The sequence below is a fragment of the Aulostomus chinensis genome, chromosome 2 (genome assembly GCF_037954235.1).
Source record: "Aulostomus chinensis isolate RoL2024-O1b breed Wild chromosome 2, RoL_Achi_v1.0, whole genome shotgun sequence".
Classification (NCBI taxonomy): Eukaryota; Metazoa; Chordata; class Actinopteri; order Syngnathiformes; family Aulostomidae; genus Aulostomus; species Aulostomus chinensis.
Window position 1 is genome coordinate 26,530,485 of NC_141321.1, and position 21,084 is coordinate 26,551,568.

The window sequence follows — 21,084 nt, forward strand, 5'->3', positions numbered from 1 at the left end:
ACTTTACACAATGCCTGCTTTGGCAGCACGGCTCAGGAAATACAATGCCATCCTGTAATTAGAAAGTTGCTGGTTTGATTCCCAGTATCCCCAAAGAGCTGTACCCCTGATGACTGCATGGTTCTACAAGTTGTCTACCACTAAGGCAGAGAGATGATATTAAAGACACTCTGACACACTGAATGAGTGTTTATTACTTCTTTAAGGGACCTTTAACACAGAACTGTCCTCTCCCTGTGTGAAGGCCAGATTAAGAGCGGACATAAAATTGCTCTCACCCATTCATAGAACTTCATATATTCATGAAGAGTCATAAAAGCCTGCAAAAGACTCGATGACTCGTGCATCAAATCTACAACGCATTATTGTTTGAACACAGTATATCATTATCAACACTATGAGATCCTAGAACAGAATCTCAGACGACGTGGGAAAGGGCTATGATCACAAACAATAGCAGAGTGTTCTGCTCAGCTCGGCTGTGCATCATCAGTTCAGTTTCTATAAAAGATGACCGTGAGTCATAGAAAGTTTTTCTATTGACAACAATCCATCTGATACTGATGAGTCATCAGTGAATCCTGATTGAAAGTGCTGTCTGTGCATTATTGGAAACGTTCTGAAAACATTCAGTGCACATTAGCTGTAAGTGAAACATAACTATCGGCAAACGTCTGGTCTGATTAATTGATTTGTCACAGCCTGCCATGTTTGTTTTTGTTGAGGGGACAGGACATCTCTCACTAAAACTGATGATGAGACCAGAGAGCTGGTGTCAAACCGCAGTGACAGCCTCACAGAGTGCCAAGCAGCATGTGTGTGAGCCACTGAAATGTGAACGTACGTGCATGTCTGTGTGGGTGCATGTTTGTATGTGTTTGTGTGTGTTGCAATGTTCGTTATACTGTATCTGGCTGGAAGAATCCCATAGAAAGTCATGAATCGTGTCGAACACAAAGTCATGCAGAGAATGATTGATATGCGCAGTTACTTTATGGAAGCTGCTCATGCATGCTGATGAGCTCCGTCTCAATTCACTTCATTCACAAGAGGCCGTTTAGATGCTTTGGCCCTTCCCCTGCCATCACAAAGAGAAGAGGAGAGGAGACCCGGAGAAACACTAATCACACACCAGCTCAAACACATAAAAGCAGCCTTATGACCAAAATTCTGAGTGACTCACATCGTCCGGCATTTTATCCGGATTTTTCTCTGTGGACAGGATGGAGGGGGATCAAACAGCTGATATCACGACCCTCTCCATTCCATTCTGGCTCGAGTGGAGCTCAAGATATCAAAACGTGTCGGGGACATCGATTTAACGTTTGACCTGATCATTAAACGGCCATCAGTAACCTCCTTGGTGATTTTGATCAATTGTAAATTGCTGTTTCCCACACATGCCATTAAAAAATACTATACTTCAAGCAAGTTTTTTTCTTCATTGTGTAATGTACAATACACAATTAGGTGAATTATATTACCCCAAACTTTTTACTGTGCCAGTAAGTATTTGCATTTGTTGTTCCTCAAACAAGAGTGCTATCTTTTTATGGATAAATACATTTCAATGCTCCTAAATTCAGTTACTAAACCCAGAGCTGTATTAATATCATCAAGCTGCCTATTTGTGTTCCTGTATTGCATCATGTAATTTGATTCTGGTTTCAAAGAGATCTCCATCAAAACATAATATCCATTTTGTTCTTTTTCTATTTATTTCCAAATTCAAAAGATAAAACTTGAAATGAAAGGAGAATTGATATTAAGGGCCCCCGTTTGTATGTACATCCAAATAATGAAAATCAAGCCACTTAACTTCACAATTAATTAACAGATACTCAAACACAAGATAAACCAGTCCAATTTATAAGTGTCACAAAACTTTTGCGCTTTACTTTTCTGGGTTAATTGCCATAGATTTTAATGGAGCAGTAAATACTTCAGCGTTTAGGTTCATGTACATCCTAATTACATAAAATCGGAAATGTGTTTAAGAGTTGTTTCCATTTTTCCTTGGAAAAAACAAAAACTGAATCGAGAGTGTGGAGAACATGGTTAATTTCATGCCAAACAATTTGATTAAACGAATAGTAAATTCATTACTGTGCAACAATGACATTTCTTTCAGTTGTTCACAATATTGGCTAATCCTAACATACGCTCAGAAGGACGAGCATGGTGAAGGCAGGGAGACACAACAGCATCGAGGCTCTTGGGCAAGCCTGTCAGACGTAACAGAACAAGGAAGAAAGGAAGTAACCTGGTCAGGATGGTGAAAAACAGATATCACCTGCTCAAGATTGCACTTCAAGCTGAGAAGTATTGATTAACTGACTGTGGGGAGGAGAAGATAATAAGCCAACAGGAACATGTGGATTAATTACACTCAGTCACATATACACAAATATCAATTACACTGACAGGCTGAGAGTCTAATGGAACTAGACACAAGGCTTGGTGTGCAAACCAAGGAGGGAGCACTAATGTAAGAACTCTCTGCTAGAATCTTGGCCTGGTTGATTAACCAAACACATGTGATTTTGATGAAAAAAGTTAGAGCTCCTGTCATTGTCTTCACATGTGTGTTTGTTTATCTGTGTGTTTTTGATTAATTCAGTTGCTGACCGTGCATATTATACCTGACCGTAACCTAAAACTTCATTTTGTAACTTAGCGTTACTGTAGCTTGTGACAAAATGTATAATTCCTTTTGGGACATTTCAGAGCTAATTTTCAAATGAAAGTATCTTGCGCCTGCACCACACGCCTTTCTGTGCTTAAATGTGGTGGTCCCAAGAAAAATCCCTGGTTCAACATCATGGTAATGCTTGCAGGTCAAGTCAAATTTTATTTTCATACCTCAAAATCCTAGATCACCATTTGCCTCATCGAACTTTTACAATCTGGGCAGGGTAAAACTCTTTCTTTAGACCCTAAATTTGAGGAAAACAATCTCTAAAAATACATTTTAACAGGCAAGAAAATGACAGAAGCCTCAGGAAGAATAGATCAAAATGGATCCCTCTCCCCGAAAAGGATTAACATGCGATTGCCACCAGTGAAGGACACTATAACACTGTATTCATCATTGTTAACTTGACAACAACTTACAGAACTGAGTAATATTTCATGATGGCTCGACACAGTTAAAAGGAACCCACCAACTTTTCAGAAGTGAAGGCCTTATTGTCCATTATTTTCAGCGCCAGACAAGCAGATAGATATTATTCTCTGCATGCATCACAGAGCTGTAGACCCCCACTGGACAGCAAGTATTTCAGTTTTTGAGATAGTATGCTCCTGCACCCCACCGCAAGTGTTCATTGCATTTAAGCTTACTAGCAGTCAGCTGTCCGGTGGGGGTCTGGAGCACCGTGATGCATGCAGAGAGTAGAGAAGAGTACCTACCCGTTTGTCAGGCACCAAGAATGATGTACAACAAGTCAGTCAGTTGCTTTAAGGTCAAGTGGAGTTATAGGCAGGACAAAAAAAAACAAAAAACACCTGGTCAAGGATAGGAGCTGTGACATGTGGTTTTGTAAACAGAACTTGAGCACGCCACGAACTCCCATTTCCTGCTGCAACATCTGGTGTTTTTTGCATCCAAACACCATCCCAACCTCCCTCAAACTTACTCGCCTTTTTAAACAGCATCCATCGTGGAATGATATTCAGAGGACGTAATGAAGGTAGAAACATACTTTCAGTTATAATTTGTCTCCATGTGCAAAATCAATATATCAGATTTTTTGACTACTACACAAACTGCAGTGAGACTGGACAGTTTACACACATCACTGGAGGGTTTTTCTTCCCTTAGATCAGCGTTTTTCAAAGTGTGTGGCGCATCTCCCCGGGGGGCGCGGAGGCATCCCAGGGGGGGCGCGAGTCACCCGACGTCCAAACATTATTTCCCCCCTCACCTTTGGCTTTGCTTATGGTTCCACCGCGAAAAAAATTCCGACGTCCAAACATTAGTTTCCACTCACCTTTCGCTTTGTTTATGGTTCCGCCGCGAAAAAAATTCCGACGTCCAAACATTAGTTCCCCCCCCTCCCCTTTTCCCCCCGGTGAGGGGGGGTGGGAACTAATGTTTGGACGTCGGAATTTTTTTCGCGGCGGAACCAAAGCGCGCTTTAAACCTCTTTCATAGCAATTGTTGTCAGGTCTGTTTTTAAATTGGAGAGATATTTGACAGGGATGAAACACATTTTATTTCATTTTTTCTAGTTCTGAAAAACTAAAAGAATGTTTGTCATTTTTAATAGGTCAATAAAGTTAAACATGGCCTACTTTGTCAAAAAAAAATTGGCGTGGGGGGGAATGAAAATGTTTCTTCCTCCACAGGGGGGAATGACAGAAAAAGTTTGAGAACCACTGCCTTAGATGATGAAATGACACTTACTGTGCATGTACATGTGTCGGTCAGTGTGCAAATACTGTCCACCCCAATTTCTGGGAGAGGACAGATTGTGTGATCACCAAAAATGTCACTTGATCGCAGAAGTTAATAAGAGGGGATCACTGGCGAGCAGAGGGAGGGTGGAAGGGGAAGGAGGGTAGAGAAACAAGAAAACTGATGGAAAACACGAGGAGGTTGCAAAGCAGTTTCCTGGCAGATCTGCAGGCTTTATGTTCAAGGACAGGGTTGTGGAATACATTGTTTAATATTGATTATTGGCAGGCAGCGAGCACCCGGTCCTTGAAGGAATATAACAGCTTCTTTTGACGTCAGTATGAGATTACTTTCTATTCTCTTTTCAGCTCCTATAAGAATTACATCTCTTGGTCCTCATCCTCATACTTTAAGTTCAAAATGTGTTTCGTCTGAAAAAGCAAATTGGGTTACCAAATTTAGAGTTAGTTCATTTGTAGGGTTGGGCAATTAATAAAAATTCAATTTGCCTCTCTCTCCCTGCCAATTAACCGGAATGCGTGGAATCAAAGTCTGACGTGTTTACTTGGATGGGTGGAGCAAAGGGCCCACCCAGCCCTGACAGCTGATCTGATCTCTGCCTGATGACGGAATAGCAGCCTGACTGTACCAACACTGTGTCAGTGTTTTCCTATATGAATCTCAAATGGCCCTGCCAGAGGTGGGAAGCTTTAGAAGGTTAAAAATTATAATTTTGGCTTAAAACAATCCTAAAAAAAAGGAAAAAAATAGAACAAAGGTGTCACATGGATGATGACGCCATTGTGATACTCTCACTCAATTCCTGTGTAATCCCTTCCTGGTCATTGTTACACTTCTTACTAGCACTCTAAGAGCAAATGCTGTAGGTTACCCAGAATTCAACAGTTTTCAGAACAAAAGTGAGGGGACCATTGGAAATAATAGCAAAAAGAAAAGTATCAAATAGAAGCCTAAGTATTGCATCAATCAAAGAGGAAACAATCCTGATGCTACACAGGCACATAGACACACAAATACATTTAGTGCGTGTATTAAATGAGACTTGCATCGTGATATGTAGAGAAAGACGAAAAGGAAGACAGTTGAATAGACAACATAGACAACAAGTCAGAGCTCTGTGTGTGTGTGTGTGTGTGTGTGTGTGTGTCTGTCTTTAGGTGGAAGAATGGTGTGATGTGGAGTGATCAGGGGTTTGTCAAGTGCAGCCAAACATGACTCCTACTTCTCCCTAGGACTACGTTCACAACTCGCCAGCTTTCCCATGCAGGATGAAAAGATAAAGAGAGGAGAGAGAGGCAGAGTTCCAACAAAGAGATGAAAACCACTTACATCTTTGGCACAGAGGGACAGAAGGGGAGAGGAGCAGAACAAGGAGTGGGGGGGGGGGGTGGAGAGTAGGAGAAAATGAAGACTCGACATGTGACTGGCATTCTCTGTGTGAGAGATCCATTCACAAAACTGTCAGATTCGATATATACAAGATGTTTTCACATGAACTACTGGAGTTCAGAACAAGATTTTTTTTTTTTTCTAACCCTGTCTTAATATGGTAGTCTTCACCTGGCCAAGTGGGTCGTAGTGGAAGAAAAATAGATACGTTTGTGTGGGTGGAGAAGATGCTGGATTTAACCATGAATAAACTCTTGTCAGCACTGTTAGGGTTCTATGTTCATTTGACCTGTAGATTACCTGGTGTGTCAGTTCAAAATATGAATATTTTAAAAACATCAAAGAGTCTACAAAGCATGTAAACCGTTTTACGCGTGTGTGCCACAGAAAGCCGTAGAGTGGAGGATGGTTCTCCCGCCCCTGTCATAAATGCAACCCCTCTAAATCGCCTTTGCCTTTAAATTTGCCACAAATGTCCACTGGGATTCAAGGACGACCTTAAAACATTTTGGTGTTCAAAAGGTCAAGGTCACCCGAGACACGTTTCTGAGGCATACAATCATGGTCCTGCATTTCGAGTCTTAAACTAGATTTCAGATCTGTGGCTGGATGCTGGAATAATCTGCGTTCTACAAAATCAAACATAAATCCCTCTGAGGGGGAGCCTCTGAGTGCCGCTAAAAACGACAGAATTCAGCCACAAGCACAAACACGCCATGCTGTCATACAGAGTACTTGAACAAAGTTTTTATTAAAATTGACAATTTATTGACCATATATCTGTTTTTGATGATATCCGCCTTGTTATGAGGACATCCACCACTGCCTGTGCCCAAAGTTGATATAAGATCTCAATCTGTATGATTTATTTCTTAAACTAAAATGACGAAGGACTGAGAGACAGTAATCACTTCTCATGAACATGTCTTCATTTATCTGGTACAAAAATGGGAAGAAACACAAACAAACAAAATGGACAAAAATAAAAACAGCGGTATCTGTTTCAGTGCAGCTCAAATAATGACGTTAAACTGAGACCCAGTGGAATAAAATCTGAAAATTCAGATGACTAAATTGTTTAATTGCAGCCTAAATTTCAGGACAGGAGATGAGACTGAAGTGAAACACCCTGATATCAACCAGTCTTATATCCACTGTCCTGCAACAACTTTGGACACGCGGTTATAAATATAAATCCTTAGAAACAAATCTCAGAGGACATAAGGAACAAAGCGAGAAGAAAGGGGGAAAAATATAAGTGATGAGTAACAGCTGGCGAGGCTTCAAAATTGCAGCAAAGGTTTTGCTTCCTCTATTGTGCGAGTATGTGTGTGCGTTTGTGTGGGTGTGTGTTGTGCCATATGCCAACTAAACCACCTTAGGTGTAACATATGGTTATTCTAGTCAATGTAGCTGTAAGAGCATGATGTGGAGAGACAGTGCAAAAGTCTTTGCTACTCTCCATTTTCCCTTTGTGATGGAGAGGAATGGAAAGCAGTGGCAATAGAAGAAAATAGAAGGATATCACTCAAATGACAGGGAGGAATGAGTGCAGAGGGGGGAAAGCACTGTGTTTAGGAGGAAAGAGAAGATTGGTGAGGACAAGTCAATGTGACATGGAGGTTATGAGCCCCACATCATCTGTTTGCATGGCTGTCACCATGACCCTATTCTCTTCGACCATGACGCGCTAAACTCATTTAAACACATCTGCCCATTCACACACAGACAGCACCAGATAACAAGAGGCACACTCCACTTGACATATCCCTACAGTGAATATGAGCAAAGGAGTAATTTTGGTGTGCAAAATGTGTGCGTGTGTATGAGAGCATTTCCAGGGATACTGCAGCCGAGCGGCCAACAAAGCATGGCGGTCAGTACTGCTGAAGTAGTTGGAGAGTGGGAGGTACCAAGAAAGGATGTCGATAGAGAGAGAGAAAGAAGAAACACTTCAATAAAAGGTCAGACTGGCGAGCTTGATGTGTTCGTGTGTGTGTGTGTGTGTGTGTGTGTGTGTGTGTGTGTGTGTGTGTGTGTGTGAGAGAGAGAGAGAGAGAGAGAGAGAATGATGGCTTCTCAGAAGCAGAGCGACAATGAAATGTGGAAAAGAAACAAGATATTATGTTTTCTATCAGTTTTAAAAGTCATGCCAATAAAGACAGTGAAATTGAAAAAGTGAATTTGACAAGGGAGAGGATGAGACAGACAGAGAAATGCTGAGGCAGACTGAGGTAGAAAGAGACGCAGAGAGAAGAAAGGCAGAAATGAGACGACCCTAACAAGTGCGATGTGTAAATCATGTAGAGAGGGAGATGGAGGGAAAAAAAGAGTGCATTACGAGCGAGTAGAGATACAGAGTGAAAAATCACCAAGAAGGGCAGCAAGGGTTTCAAATGTAAAACACAACTCCCAGTGAGCCTGTCAAAACAACCAGACTTTGGATGTAGCTATTCGTCTCACACAGAACCATTAAGGTCGTTTTACTAATTGATAAATAATACTTCATTAATGTGTAAGCCTTAACTCTACGCCAGCCTATTTCAGCTGCTATTAGGCTTTAATGAAGAGCTTGCTAAGAGCGAAGGAGTGCCTTTATCATCCTGCTGTCAAATCATGATGTCGTGGATGGATGGATGCATATGAAAGAATTATAGTTTTAATGGCACCATTCAATCATTCTGTTGTTGTCTATGTAAGGTTATGCCAAAACTTGAGAACCACTGCTGTCCTAATGTAACTTGTCCTGTAATGTCCTAAATACAGACGTGTAATCCAGACAGACTAATGAATCATGTCCCCTTGAGAGATTATATTTTTCGCTGATGAATATGTTTTATCATAAACCCAGCAAATATTAACAGACCTTTGCAGGAGATTTCTTTGTGTCCTACAATGTTTGTGTTGCTGTTGGGATGGTGTTTACATGTAACCAACCTCTGCATGTCACCACTCCACCATGAGGGGCCACCCTGAAGAAACAGCTGCTTCCACCCACATTGTCGGGGGAAAAAAAAAACGTTTTTCTGTTCTTTGCTCAGGTTTGTTGTTTATCGCCCATCGGTTGTTGTAAATGAGCAGAAACAGAATCTTATGATTCACTTGAATTCTCTTCCCCATGGTCTCCAAACAAGTGGTCTAGTTTTCAAATTTAAGGAAGTCTTGATATTTACTCAGATGATGAATAAATGGAAATAGGAAAAGAATGATTTTTTTAAATGGACAGTTCATATAATTCAGGGAAAAAAAATATACCTTTCAACATTTTCGAACATTCCCCTTTTTAAATTCATGAGCTGTGTCTTCAAAACAGCATGCACTGTATATCAGAAAATTCTAATTTTTATATTGTGTTTATTCCAAATTAGTTGGTATGAAAGCACCACTTCCCCTCCCAGCGAGCTGCTGCTCTATCATTCAGAGAAGGAGCAGGGAAAGCCTGTGAAAGTGTACAAGGGGGCAACATCTGGAGCATTTGGCAGTAACAAACAGTGTTAATTACTCTTAGTGAAAGTGTGTGTGTGTGAGCAGTGGAAAAAATGAGAAGACATGCATATTGTGCATATTTCAAACAGTGTTTTGCAGCTATAAATTGGTCTCATCTGAAAACACAACTTCACACAAGCTGTGTCATTTGCATAGCTCGACTCTTATGGCCGATCACCACATGCTTGAATGACTGAACATACACAAAATACATAACCCTTCTTGTCACAGGCATCCAACTTCATCTGGTGTACCGGGGGAGCAATGTGCAATGTTAAAGGAGAGAAATGGAGGGATGACGCAAAGGCGGTCAGAAAGGTTTAAAGGATAACTGGAAGTGGTAGACTTCTTTAGTATTTGATAATGAGTTTAAATTGACAGGCAGCACGGTGGTGCAGTGGTCAGCACTGTCACCTCACAGCAAGAAGGTTCTGGGTTTAAGTCCTGGATCCATCACAGGATCTTTCTGTGTGGAGTCTGCATGTTCTCCCTGTTCCTGTGTGGGTTCTCTCTGGTACTCCAGCTTCCTCCCACAGTCCAAAGACATCAAGAGGGGACGAGGCTGATTGATACTCTAAATTGACCGTAGGTGTGGCTGTGAGTGTGAATGGTTGTCTGTCTATATGTGTTGGCCCTGTGATGGACTGGCGACCTGTCTAGGGTGAACCCCACCTCACGCCCAAAAGCTGCTGGGATAGGCTCCAGCCCCCCACCCCCCCGCCGCAACCCTTAACAGGATAAGCAAAAGAAAATGGACGGATGGAGTTTAAATTAATTTGTTATGCTACAAAATGTGTATTATCGTTGAGTGGGTGAGTGGGAAACACACACAAACACCACACTCGCTTGCTTAAGATGCACACGACCCATTCACTATGCCTGACTGTGTGTGCGGTCTGCAGTCTGCAGCTGTCTGGTGTATCACATCGATTCACCAGTAATGTGCATGCGGGTGCGTGTGTCTAGTAGCAGTATCATCAGCTATGTTGAATCTTAAGCCATGGGTCTGCCCTGGATGAGCACACTGGAGCAGTGAGCTGCACATTCAACCTGAGAGTGACAGCTGACCGAGGATAACCCCAATGCTTGTGTTCAGCTTGAAAACCCAAAGATGAATCAAAAAAGAAGGGAGCTGCAGGTTCATCTTTTCGTGCTGTTTTAATGTAAATGAAGATATTATTTGGTAGACATCTGTTAGTTATTCACTATGAGCGAGTGTCTAGCTATTCTGAAGTGATTCTTAGTCCACCTTTCTGTTATCTGAACTCTAAGGGGCATAAGGATATTTTTATTTCTATTCTTATCCCAGAATGCACTGGAAAAGACGCAGGGTGCATCCAAGGCAGGTCATCTTGTATCACAGGGGTCGCACACATTAACACAATTACACTGACATTCACACAGCAGTTCATGAACTATGATTTCAACTACAGCAAGTGGGAGAGAACACACACACACACACACACACACACACACACACACACACACACACAGGTATTTTATTATTCTTCTGCATCTACCTTGATCCCGGTGGGGAAAATAAACACAACTGCAACACTTGTTTTCACTCATGACTAAAAGTGCAAGGCCTAAGATGTCTCACGTGCACACTAAAGTTTACTCTCACATATTTTGTTCATAAATGTGTTAAAGTCAATGTTAGTGAGCACTTTATCCACTTTGCTTGTATGACGAACCAGCATGCTGATGACAGCAGGATTATTGCACAAGTGCATTGAGGACTGGTCACAGTAAAAGCCCACTGTAAAGTGCAGTCTTTTACTTGAACTTATATTTATGTTGAGTCAAGCTCAAAGCATCAGCAGAGGTAATATTTGGAGTCTGCTGCAGAGACAAACCCACGGCCTAAGACAAAGCCATAAAGAGAGCATGCATCCTCGAATACAGAATCCCTGAAACATCTTTGTAATTCATTCAATCAGACCGTTGAGTGAGACCACCAGGCCAACTACACTGAACAAGATCACATGGTGAATGAACGCTTCACATCATCATGAACAAATCATCATGGTCAGTCACGTTTCCGTCTGTGCTCATTTCTACAATCGTCATGAGTTTGCGGAGTGTACCGACATGTAGGATTCAGAATCAATGCATCAGAAGTAATATTTCATTATAGTAGAAGCTGGTGCCATGTTTTAGGAAAAGTGTTAAAACTTGAGTGGTCTGAAAGATTTGATACATTTACATGTGTCAACTCACTAGAAACTTTATTGAAAAGTCATTTAGGGCTAAAGATACTTTCACGTTCTTCATTCTTGTCAAATAGAAAATAAACAAATAGGAAATGAAATCTGAAAGCCTGGTGCACACCACTGAGTGAACGTCAGCATGGAAAGCACAGCAGTGTTGCATGTAGTACGCTCACAGATTGAAGGCACATCAGGCTTCCCCCCTCTTCTAACTAATTCTCTCCTGCTTGAGACTCCCATCCCACCCTTATCTATTAGCTTCAATCATATGAATGAATGTTAAACTCAATCTACAGCTGATTGAGTCAAAGACATTTAGTTATGCATAATTGGAATACTGTGTTGTCTTTCAGCCAGCCAAGTGGTAATATTAACAATAATGTATGCAGAATGTAGTGGCGGAAGTGTATAGACTTATTCCAGGGAGGAAAAGGGTCCCCTGATAACTTGGCCTGTGTGAACAAAACAATTGCTTCATTTCCTGTCTTTTCTGGACTCAAGCTTTTCCTCAGATAAACTCCAGTCTCACATGGAGTTCATAACGCTGATGGTGGATAAAGATCCCAGTGGATTATTTACCATCCAAGGATGCATCAGATAGATCAGATATCAAATTAGCTCATGGAAATGAATGATAAACCCCAAACATCATTGCTAAAATCAGACATGATGCCCAAACAGGCCTCACTTACGGGAAAAGTGGACAGTTCAAGCTCAAATCAAAAATAAACATCATTGATACTGGAGGAAGTCTGTTGCATTTGAACAACCAAAAAAAAAACAAAAAAAAAACCCCACAGTGCTCCATTTGGCATAATATCTATCTATCTATCTATCCTAATTTTATATACACACACACACACACACACACACACGCACACACACGCACACCCTATATTTTCTCTTCCTCTTAGGATGTGGCTCCTGGTGCTGGCTAACCATTCTGTGCTGCGAGAAGTCAAGTGAGATTTGAGAAATTGTGTAATATAGGTGAATAATCCTAAAAACTGTTGATTTTTTTTTTTCCCATGAGAGGTTTGAGCAGAAGATCTGCAAACTCCATCTTGACCCCTCATCACTACATCCTGCAAACTTTGATGATCGGTCTGCATGTGGTGAGAACTGTGGTGCTGAGAAGGCAGCTATGATATAAACTGACATTTACAGCAGGACTGACTGAGCCTGTTGTCAGCTCGTACAGTAGATTAATGTTTGTCATTCTTCCTTCTACTTCCCCTCAGAAGAAATATAAAGTAAGGTCGCATTCTCTTTTTGAAATCATGCTAATCTTATCATATCTTAACATTTTTTGCACTTGCCACTGTGCCATTAGAAGTTCTATGCTTAAAAAAGACATATAGCACCACAGATCACAGCAGCGTTCCTGTATATTTTTAATCTATATCTTGATGTGATGGAGGATCCTGCTTCCTGTCAACAGTTTTTTTTCTAAGACTTTTTTTTTCTACTGCACTAACTATAAAACCCCAGATTTTCAATAAGAACAGTACAACAAAAAAAAATTAACTCTGGTACTAAGTGTATTTTAAAGGCAGACAATGACTCATCAACAATGTCTTATTTAACAGCAGATTAAATATTAACCAGCAGTCGAGAACAGCCAGACTCAAAACCCCTGAGGAGGGTGGATAGTAAGACAATACCAGATTGAGAGAGAGAGAGACAGAGCGAGAGAGAGAGAGAGAGAGAGAGAGAGAGAGATAGAGAGAGAGAGAGAATAAAAGGTGGAACAGAGAACCTAAGAAAGTCAGACAAAATGTATCAAAAGAACAGACACACGATGAAAGGACACAGAAAAATAAGATGGAGGCAAATACATTTACAGAGCAACTGAGAGCCTGCTTTCATTCACTGACATGCACTCCATAACAAAACACATCGAGCAGTGCCAGAAATATGAGATGCTACACCTTCCTGTCTCTGCTCAATCTCAAAGAGTTATTAACAATATGCTGATTAATCAGAGTAACTTATCAGAGAACCACAACCAAAGGTGTTTAGGTAGCCCTCACAACTTGAGAAAAAAAGACAGGGACAGAACTTCAATTTCCCCAGTTTATATTGGTCCTCAAACATAACATGCCAACAACTCCCAAAACCTGCCCTGATGAAGGCTGGGCTGACAGAGACCCTTTGTTTTATAGCCAATATAAATTGGTTAAATTGAGTCTCTGTCCCTGTCTTTTTTTTCAAGTTGGTAAGAGCTACTGTGCATCCTTGGCTATTGTTTTTTAGATGTGCACTGCTTGGATTTAGCGGCGCAATAAGTTTTGGGTTTTTTTTGTTTTTTTTCCTGGGAAGGTACATCCAACTCCTAGACTTTCCCCCACATGCAACTCCTGTAAGTAATTCTGATGTCGAGCTTTACAACAGTGAATCTGAGACTGAAGGAAAAGAACGCATTGCCAGATATCACGTCACTAATCGTTGGAATATACTGCACGCACAGAGGGGGACGTTGCCATCAATTTTTTCATTACACAGTTCAAATAGGTCATTAATATAAATGCAATGAAACGTCTAAATATACTGCCCGTGTACACAGTTATAGTTGTTGTAGTTGTAGTGGTTCTGAGGGTGAGGGAAAGTTCTACAAGTATGGTGTAGAATACGACTTTTATTCTTCGTGTACTTGTCACACTCAACCTCAGCCGTGATTGAACAGCAGCAGATGTCCATAAAGAGCATTTCTCCGTGCTCAGCACAGAAAACTGTCTGCATTTTTGGCATTACATAAAGATGAAAAAAAAAGCCTAATTGGACAGCCCCCTCAGTGCGTCGTCACGTCTGCCATCACCTCCTGTCCTGTTCTGTTCATGGAAAGCAAATTGCTAAAGTCCACTGACACAGCCCTGATAAACTTAAGACAACATGACACTGTGTTCTAAAAATCTCCTCAATTATGTAGAGGAGAACAAAGAATGTTTTTCTGAAGGGAAAACACGCACTAATTGCCATTTTGGATACATTATGAGAGCTGTTATGAAGCAAAGAACTGTCGGCAGTTCATCGTGGGAGAGTTTATTCTGCAGTCCCAATACAATAATATAGCATTTAATTAACAGATATAATAAACATGAGGAGGTTAAACTGAGTATATACACACATATGGAGTGTTTCCTTTCTAGAAACCATGTAGTATCTTTGTGTTTTTGGGGTTTACATACTGATACTGTACATATATACTAGCACCAACCATCCCTCTGGTTGTATTTTTAGCACGCACACACACACACACACACACACACACACACACACACACACACACACACACACACACACAAGTATCAAGCCCTTTGAGCTCTGTCTTGTCATCTCAACACCTCTGTAGTTTCACTCTTGGATTCAGTAAGACAGAGGTAGAGAAAAAAAAAACAACACAACAGAGTTTCTTTTGAAGTCTCCTTTCGCATATTTTGTCAAAGAATTTTGACAAGAGTGTAGGAGGAGTGTTGAGAGCAGGCAGGGATGGCTCCTAATTGGCTGTATGAGGAAGAGGAGGACAAGGCCAAGCAGTTTTCCTGATTAAATTAATAGAAGTGAGTGACAGCAGGCTTGGGAGGTGTCATAACCCAACGTCCCAGTGAGATATAAAACCAAATGAGCATTGTATGAATAAAGCCTGGATTTAACCTTGACACATTTTTGAGATGGGTCAGACTTTTGCTTGATTGGTCATTTGACTTGCAGTTTGAAGTTACAGTTCCTAATAAATTGAGTGATCAACAATCTGGCTCCAAGAAAACTGGTGGGATTTCAGGTCAGGGCATTTTTAGTTGACTGTCTGAGGATGGAGTGTCTCCGGAGTCTGAGGGCTGCTGTCAAAAGAATAGTTTTGACTGCATGAAAGTTTGATGTGTTACCCTCTTCACAACTCTGTATCAAATAGTGCTTTTGTTAGAGTTGGCTGGCTCACCTGTCTCATCAGATTGAAACCAAAACTATTCCCAATCTGTGCGTAGACATCTTTCAGTCTGAGGAGTCCTGTACCCCACCAGTGCTTGGTCATCTTCCCCATCTTGGCTGTCTGCCTGTAGCATCACTTGTCTATTTCATAACTGACTGACCTCTGGTGGCCTGTGTGATCGATTAAAAATATTATTAATTAAGATTTATTCATAGTTTAAAAACATTATGAGACCCATTTGAAGGAAAATTCATGAGGATGATGTGGTAGAACAAGTGTCCTTTCAGAAGAGTCCAGGGACAATAAAGGTAGCAATGGAGAAGGTTGGACGAATGGACTACAGTTTGTGTTGTTCCACGGTCTACAATTGTAATGCATGATTGTGATTATATTAACAATGCCATACTCGTAATGAAAGACGTATTGAGGATAGGAGAAGTCTGGGGAGTGTCTGTAGTTGTTATCTCCATACACATTACTCAAAAGCCAACAAATGCGAACCAACACTGGATGGATCAAGACACTCATATGGACAAGATACAGCAGAAACAAGCCAGTTCTTTAGTTCTTCCCATATGTACAGAAACCCATGACCTTAAATATTCTGGATGTTCTGTCAAACTAAGTATTCTGTCACATCTGCAGCAATGCCGATCATTGTGGAAGAATAAGTAGAGAAATGTGTCATAGTAAAAAGAGAAGCTGTGCCACACATACAAATATTGTGCACACACACAAAAACAAATTGTTGCACAAATCCCAAGATGCTGGTTCACTCCCACAACCAAATTTTCACAAGAACCATTGCAAACATAAAGCTAGGAAGAGTGGAGGAGGTGGAAGTTATTGAGAAAAATAGGAAGAGAAAAGCGTTTTGAGTGAGAAAATGGGAGACAGAAAGAGAAAATAAATGAGAAAGTTAAAAGGGAAAAGACCAGAGAATACAGTAAGAGAAAAAGTTAAACGTCTTCAGAAGAGAAAGCAGTGTGTGAAACTGCATGAGAAAGACACAATAAAGGGAGACAAGATGGTGATGAATATGAGGGGAGAGTAGAGAAAGTGAGAGCAGAGAGCGAGCGATGTGCTGTCACTGAGTGAAATGCCACCCAGCCTGTCACATATCTCTACAATATTAATTACAGTGTGCCACGCTTCTGAATAATGGAACAGTCCTATTTAACCAAACTGAATAATTTAGCAGCTGCTTGGCCTAGTGTATATAACAGGATCGATAAGCACCCAGCACAAGTAATAAAATTCCAAAGGAAACCTCAAGGAGGAAAGTTGAGTTCACCTGCACTTAATTAGTATGCATGGTGTGTGTGTGTGTGTGTGTGTGTGTGTGTGTGTGTGTGTGTGTGTGTGTGTGTGTGTGTGTGTGTGTGTGTGTGTGCGCATTTCATTCCTTTAGTCATATTGGATAGACTCGTCAACATTTTGGGGACAAAAAGCAAGTTCCCATGATTTGAAATATTAATATTAATGTCTTGAATATATGCACCTGAATGTCTCAAAGATCCCAGGAAAAGTTTAGAAGAGTTTCAAAAAACAAAAACTGCCTGCCCACCTCAGTTTATACGGGTGGGCAATATTTTGACTGACTACCAATATAAGCATGAAGAGTCAGGTGGCAGTTAAAATGATCGATGCACTGTTCTGGTGTTAATTTCATTTTTAACTTCCTTAAAGAAGAGGCAGCGCTCAATTCCCAGGTTGTTGTGAGATAAAGCACACTGGAAGTAGTATTTAAAGAGAGTCCAGCCAGCAGAGTCCACTCCTACTGTAAGAAATAAGGACGTGCTCCTTTGCATGAACTGAGGGTGTAAGTCTTTGTTTACTAGCTAATTCACATTCCAACACTTAACAGTGGTCACAAGATGTGGTTAGCGAGTAGCTGAATAAAAACCGCTGCAGCCAAAAATGAGTTTCTTATCATCTGCTGCTTAGTGAAGCGCCCCAGAGGGAGATGGTTAACTTCATGGGTGCAGACCAGCCCTGTGGTATCACACCAGGTTCCTCTGCACTACACTGGGTGGATCTAAGGAGAGCCACAGTTGCTGCTATGCTCTAGTGACTCACTGTTGCCTCTTAAAGAACAAATGTGTTATTAAAAGACAAGAATGAATGATGCGACGCTTGTTCAAGCTGAAATTATCCCTTGGAGTAAATGTTATGGTTAGGCAAGTCATGGTTAGGGGTGGCAGCAGCTAATGAATGTAAGTCAATGAGGGGTCCTCTGAAGTGTGGGAAACTGAGTTGCAGTCACATGTATGTAGATGTGAACAATGCAAGCATATCACTGAGCACTGAGGAAAACAGGTCAGACAGTTGTATTGCTGAACTCAGTCTTCTGCATGGAAGCCTGCTGCTACGTCTCTCCCACTACCAATCACCGCGACAGACGCTTGAGTGAAGAGCCTTCTATGACATTTATGTTCGTAAAGTTCTGTATCAGATGAACTTTAAAAATCTGAACCTCATTCAGGAGAAGGAAATCTACTCTTCATCAGTTTAGAAGATGTCCTTTTAGTGTCAGGTAAGTGTTAACAAGACTTCCAACTAAACTTCCTGTGGTGACATGCAGCCCTCTGGATGTGAGCTTACCCTGCTCTGACACTCCAAGACACCAAGAGATTACACGTATACTCTATCTATATAAATAAATAAATATAATTTAAGGTAGCACGGTGGTGCAGTGGTTAGTTGACCGTAGGTGTGGCTGTGAGTGTGAATGGTTGTTTGTCTCTATGTGTTGGCCCTGTGATGGACTGGCGACTTGTCCAGGGTGAACCCCGCCTCTCGCCCACAGCCGCTGGGATAGGCTCCAGCCCCCCGCGACCCTTACTAGTAAGGAATAAATAATGAATAATTATTTTATTTATTCATTTATTTGTGTAGTGTGGAAGTTTAAATGCCTACATTGTTGATATCCAGATCATACAAAACTAAGGTTAAACATAACTTGGCTTATAGAAACCTTGGTTACACATTGTAAGTGCAAACATACACAAGCATACACAAACAATCTCCGACTAAATGATCTCAGCAGAGGAAGTAATGGCATGTAAGCTCCTCTATCAAGATTAACATTCAGATAGGCCAGTTCCTGTGAGGGAAGTCTGCTCTCCTGGAAAAAAGGTTGAAGTAATAATGGCATTGTCCTCTGAGAGAGAGAGAGAGAGAGAGAGAGTGTGAGTGAGTGAGTGAGTGAGTGAGTGAGTGAGGGAGTGAGAGAGAGTCCTTTAGGTAATATAGCCCAGTGAGTGCATGCATGTAACTGTCGGTGTAAATAAATGTGTGCACGCACGTGTGTGAGAGCTGGGCACGGCAAACCTCTTCTCTATTAATCAACCCTGCCATCTCTCCCTCCCTGGGAAATGGATGTAAGCAAAAAGTTAAAAGACTTAATTTATAAATAAATCATACAGTAAATAATAGGTGTTTATGTTGCCTGCGACAGTAGACGATGTAAGCCAGGGGAGGGAGACGATTTACTCGTGCATGCCCCCACACACTGAATGAGGCAAGATCGCTTAAGACAATAAATGTAACTGGTGGAGAAAAGGCTACAAGAGTCACAGAGAGCTGAGAATGAGGAGAGAATGGAGGAAACATGAGAGGGAGGAGTGGGGGGAAGGATGCCATATGAGAAGGAGACAAGTGAAAGATGTAACAACGGAGAGGGGGGGTCAAAGGTAAGTAAAGTGAAGTGGGGCAGGAAGGAAGCAGAAAGAAGAGAAGAGGGATAAGAAATGAACAAAAAGGATGGATAAGAAAAGGAGGGATAAGGGGGAGTGAGGAGAAAGGAGATCAGACAGAATTACAGAGACATTAACTCCTTGTTTTAGCAGATTACGAATTTCCAGAATAAACAATTTTCAAAGCAGCAGCTAACCTGGCAGAGGATATCAGAGTTCAACTAAAACCACCTGAATGTTGAGCCTTTGAACTCGTTGGATCAGTGCTTGTTTGGACATGATGGAAACTCAGCAAAGACCTGCAGCTCACTCACTTCAGACCCACTGATGCCCGACATGCAGGTCTCTCAGGTGGGTTTTGTGAAATGTGATTGCTGTTCAAACATGCGGTGTTTAAACACTCAGTGCAGGATGAAGAGTGGTTAGTGGATGACTAAATGTGGACATGCAGCACAAAGACCAGGCACCATCAGCACTGTTCACATATTAAACACACACATTCCTACAATGCATAACACGCAATGAAATGATTAAATATTCATAAGCAAAGACAGAGGAATAATTACACACACAATCTACCTACCCAAGCATAGATTTTACAGGAATCTTTTCAGGCGCTGAGCCATAGCCTATAGATTTATTACACTTTCACCTTCACACTCTTCTGGTTTGGGTCTTTTTATTCTCATTTTTACTCAGATATGTTTCTTTCTTAACTCACCTGGAAAACAGTCTTCACCATCTGTGAATGATTCATTATTAAAAAAACATTCTGAGAGTCGTTAGGCAGGTTATAGACAAGTTTGTCGGTATTCCAGTCTTGTGGGGCCGTGTAAGGCGGAGCTCAGTTGCAGCGTGGTCATTCAGCTAAAAACCAAACACCACTTTAATAACATGCTGCATGGTTCCTGATGTTTGACTATTTATCTGCTTTAGATATTAAAATTTCCTTACAACATTAGACATTAAGTAGAGTGTAATAGAAAGTAAAGTGTATTTGTTTACAAATACAAACAAACTATCCTATTTATGCAAAACTAAAAATACAAATTATTTGGATATTCAATCTCTGATCAGCTGTGGAATCTGGTCCTGACTCCACTCTGCTGCTCCACTCCTTCAGCTTATTTTCATGCGTTTGGGTGCTTCTATTTTTCAGAATTTTATCGACAGACAGCTGGTAGTTGGGTCATGTGTTAAAATGCAGCTAAGAGGTACTTTAGGAAGTAAACAGAAACCATGGAGGGCTGGTTGAGAAGCAGAATCCAACCAGGACTAGAGCTGGCTGGTGGAGAGAGATGAGCATGAGGGGAGATCATGAAAGTCACAGAACCACATCGGGCCGGGCAGCCCACTGTCTCCGTCTCTCTTCCTCCCTCTGCCTGTTTTGTTTCCTGCATCGGCCCAGTTCACGCACAGCAGCCCGTCAGGGGATCTCCCAGTACTCCCAATGGCCAGTCTGCCCTTGAAATCCTCAGATGCATTTTAAATAATTGTTTTAGTGCCTTTGAGAAATAATCATCAGCTCATCAAAACTATTTGCAAAAAGGATTACTGTAATCTTTACTGCAACTACTGTATGAAGATCTTCGCAAATACGTTTGAGTCGTCACTTCATCGCCATACCTTATTACATTTAAGACTATAGCAATTTAGTTTCCATCCTCTACCAGCACACACGCGGGTGTCTCTTCAAATATCCCTCTATTCCCCTGTGCAGTCTGCCTTTTTTGCCAACGACTTTCATTTTTATTAGAGCACTTGGCATCTGATTAAGTCCCATTTGGAGTGTTAATTAGCTGAGCTGCTCTGCTCTGACTGCCTATACCCCAAATAAGGTCAAGACAACAATGAAAAAAACAGGTTTCTTCGAGGGAATGTCAGCGGCAAGTCAAATTCTTTGATTCCAACATCGTTAGCCATAATCTATGATTGAAATTATTCATAAAT

The 21,084-nt window shown here is 41.2% G+C and overlaps 1 protein-coding gene across 4 annotated transcripts in view; it reads right to left on the reverse strand.

The window, feature by feature from the left end:
• mdga1 (MAM domain containing glycosylphosphatidylinositol anchor 1) overlaps window positions 1-21,084 on the reverse strand; it is a 166,245-nt gene that overhangs the window by 122,653 nt on the left and 22,508 nt on the right. The window contains exon 1 of one of the 4 annotated variants that reach the window (XM_086187770.1): window positions 3,993-4,062. The exons of the other annotated variants lie outside the window; for them this stretch is intronic. Within the exon in view, the coding sequence (XP_086043896.1) occupies window positions 3,993-4,044 (52 nt within the window). The 5' untranslated portion in view covers window positions 4,045-4,062. Of the gene's footprint in view, window positions 1-3,992; window positions 4,063-21,084 lie in introns of those variants that run through there. 4 annotated transcript variants of the gene reach the window in all.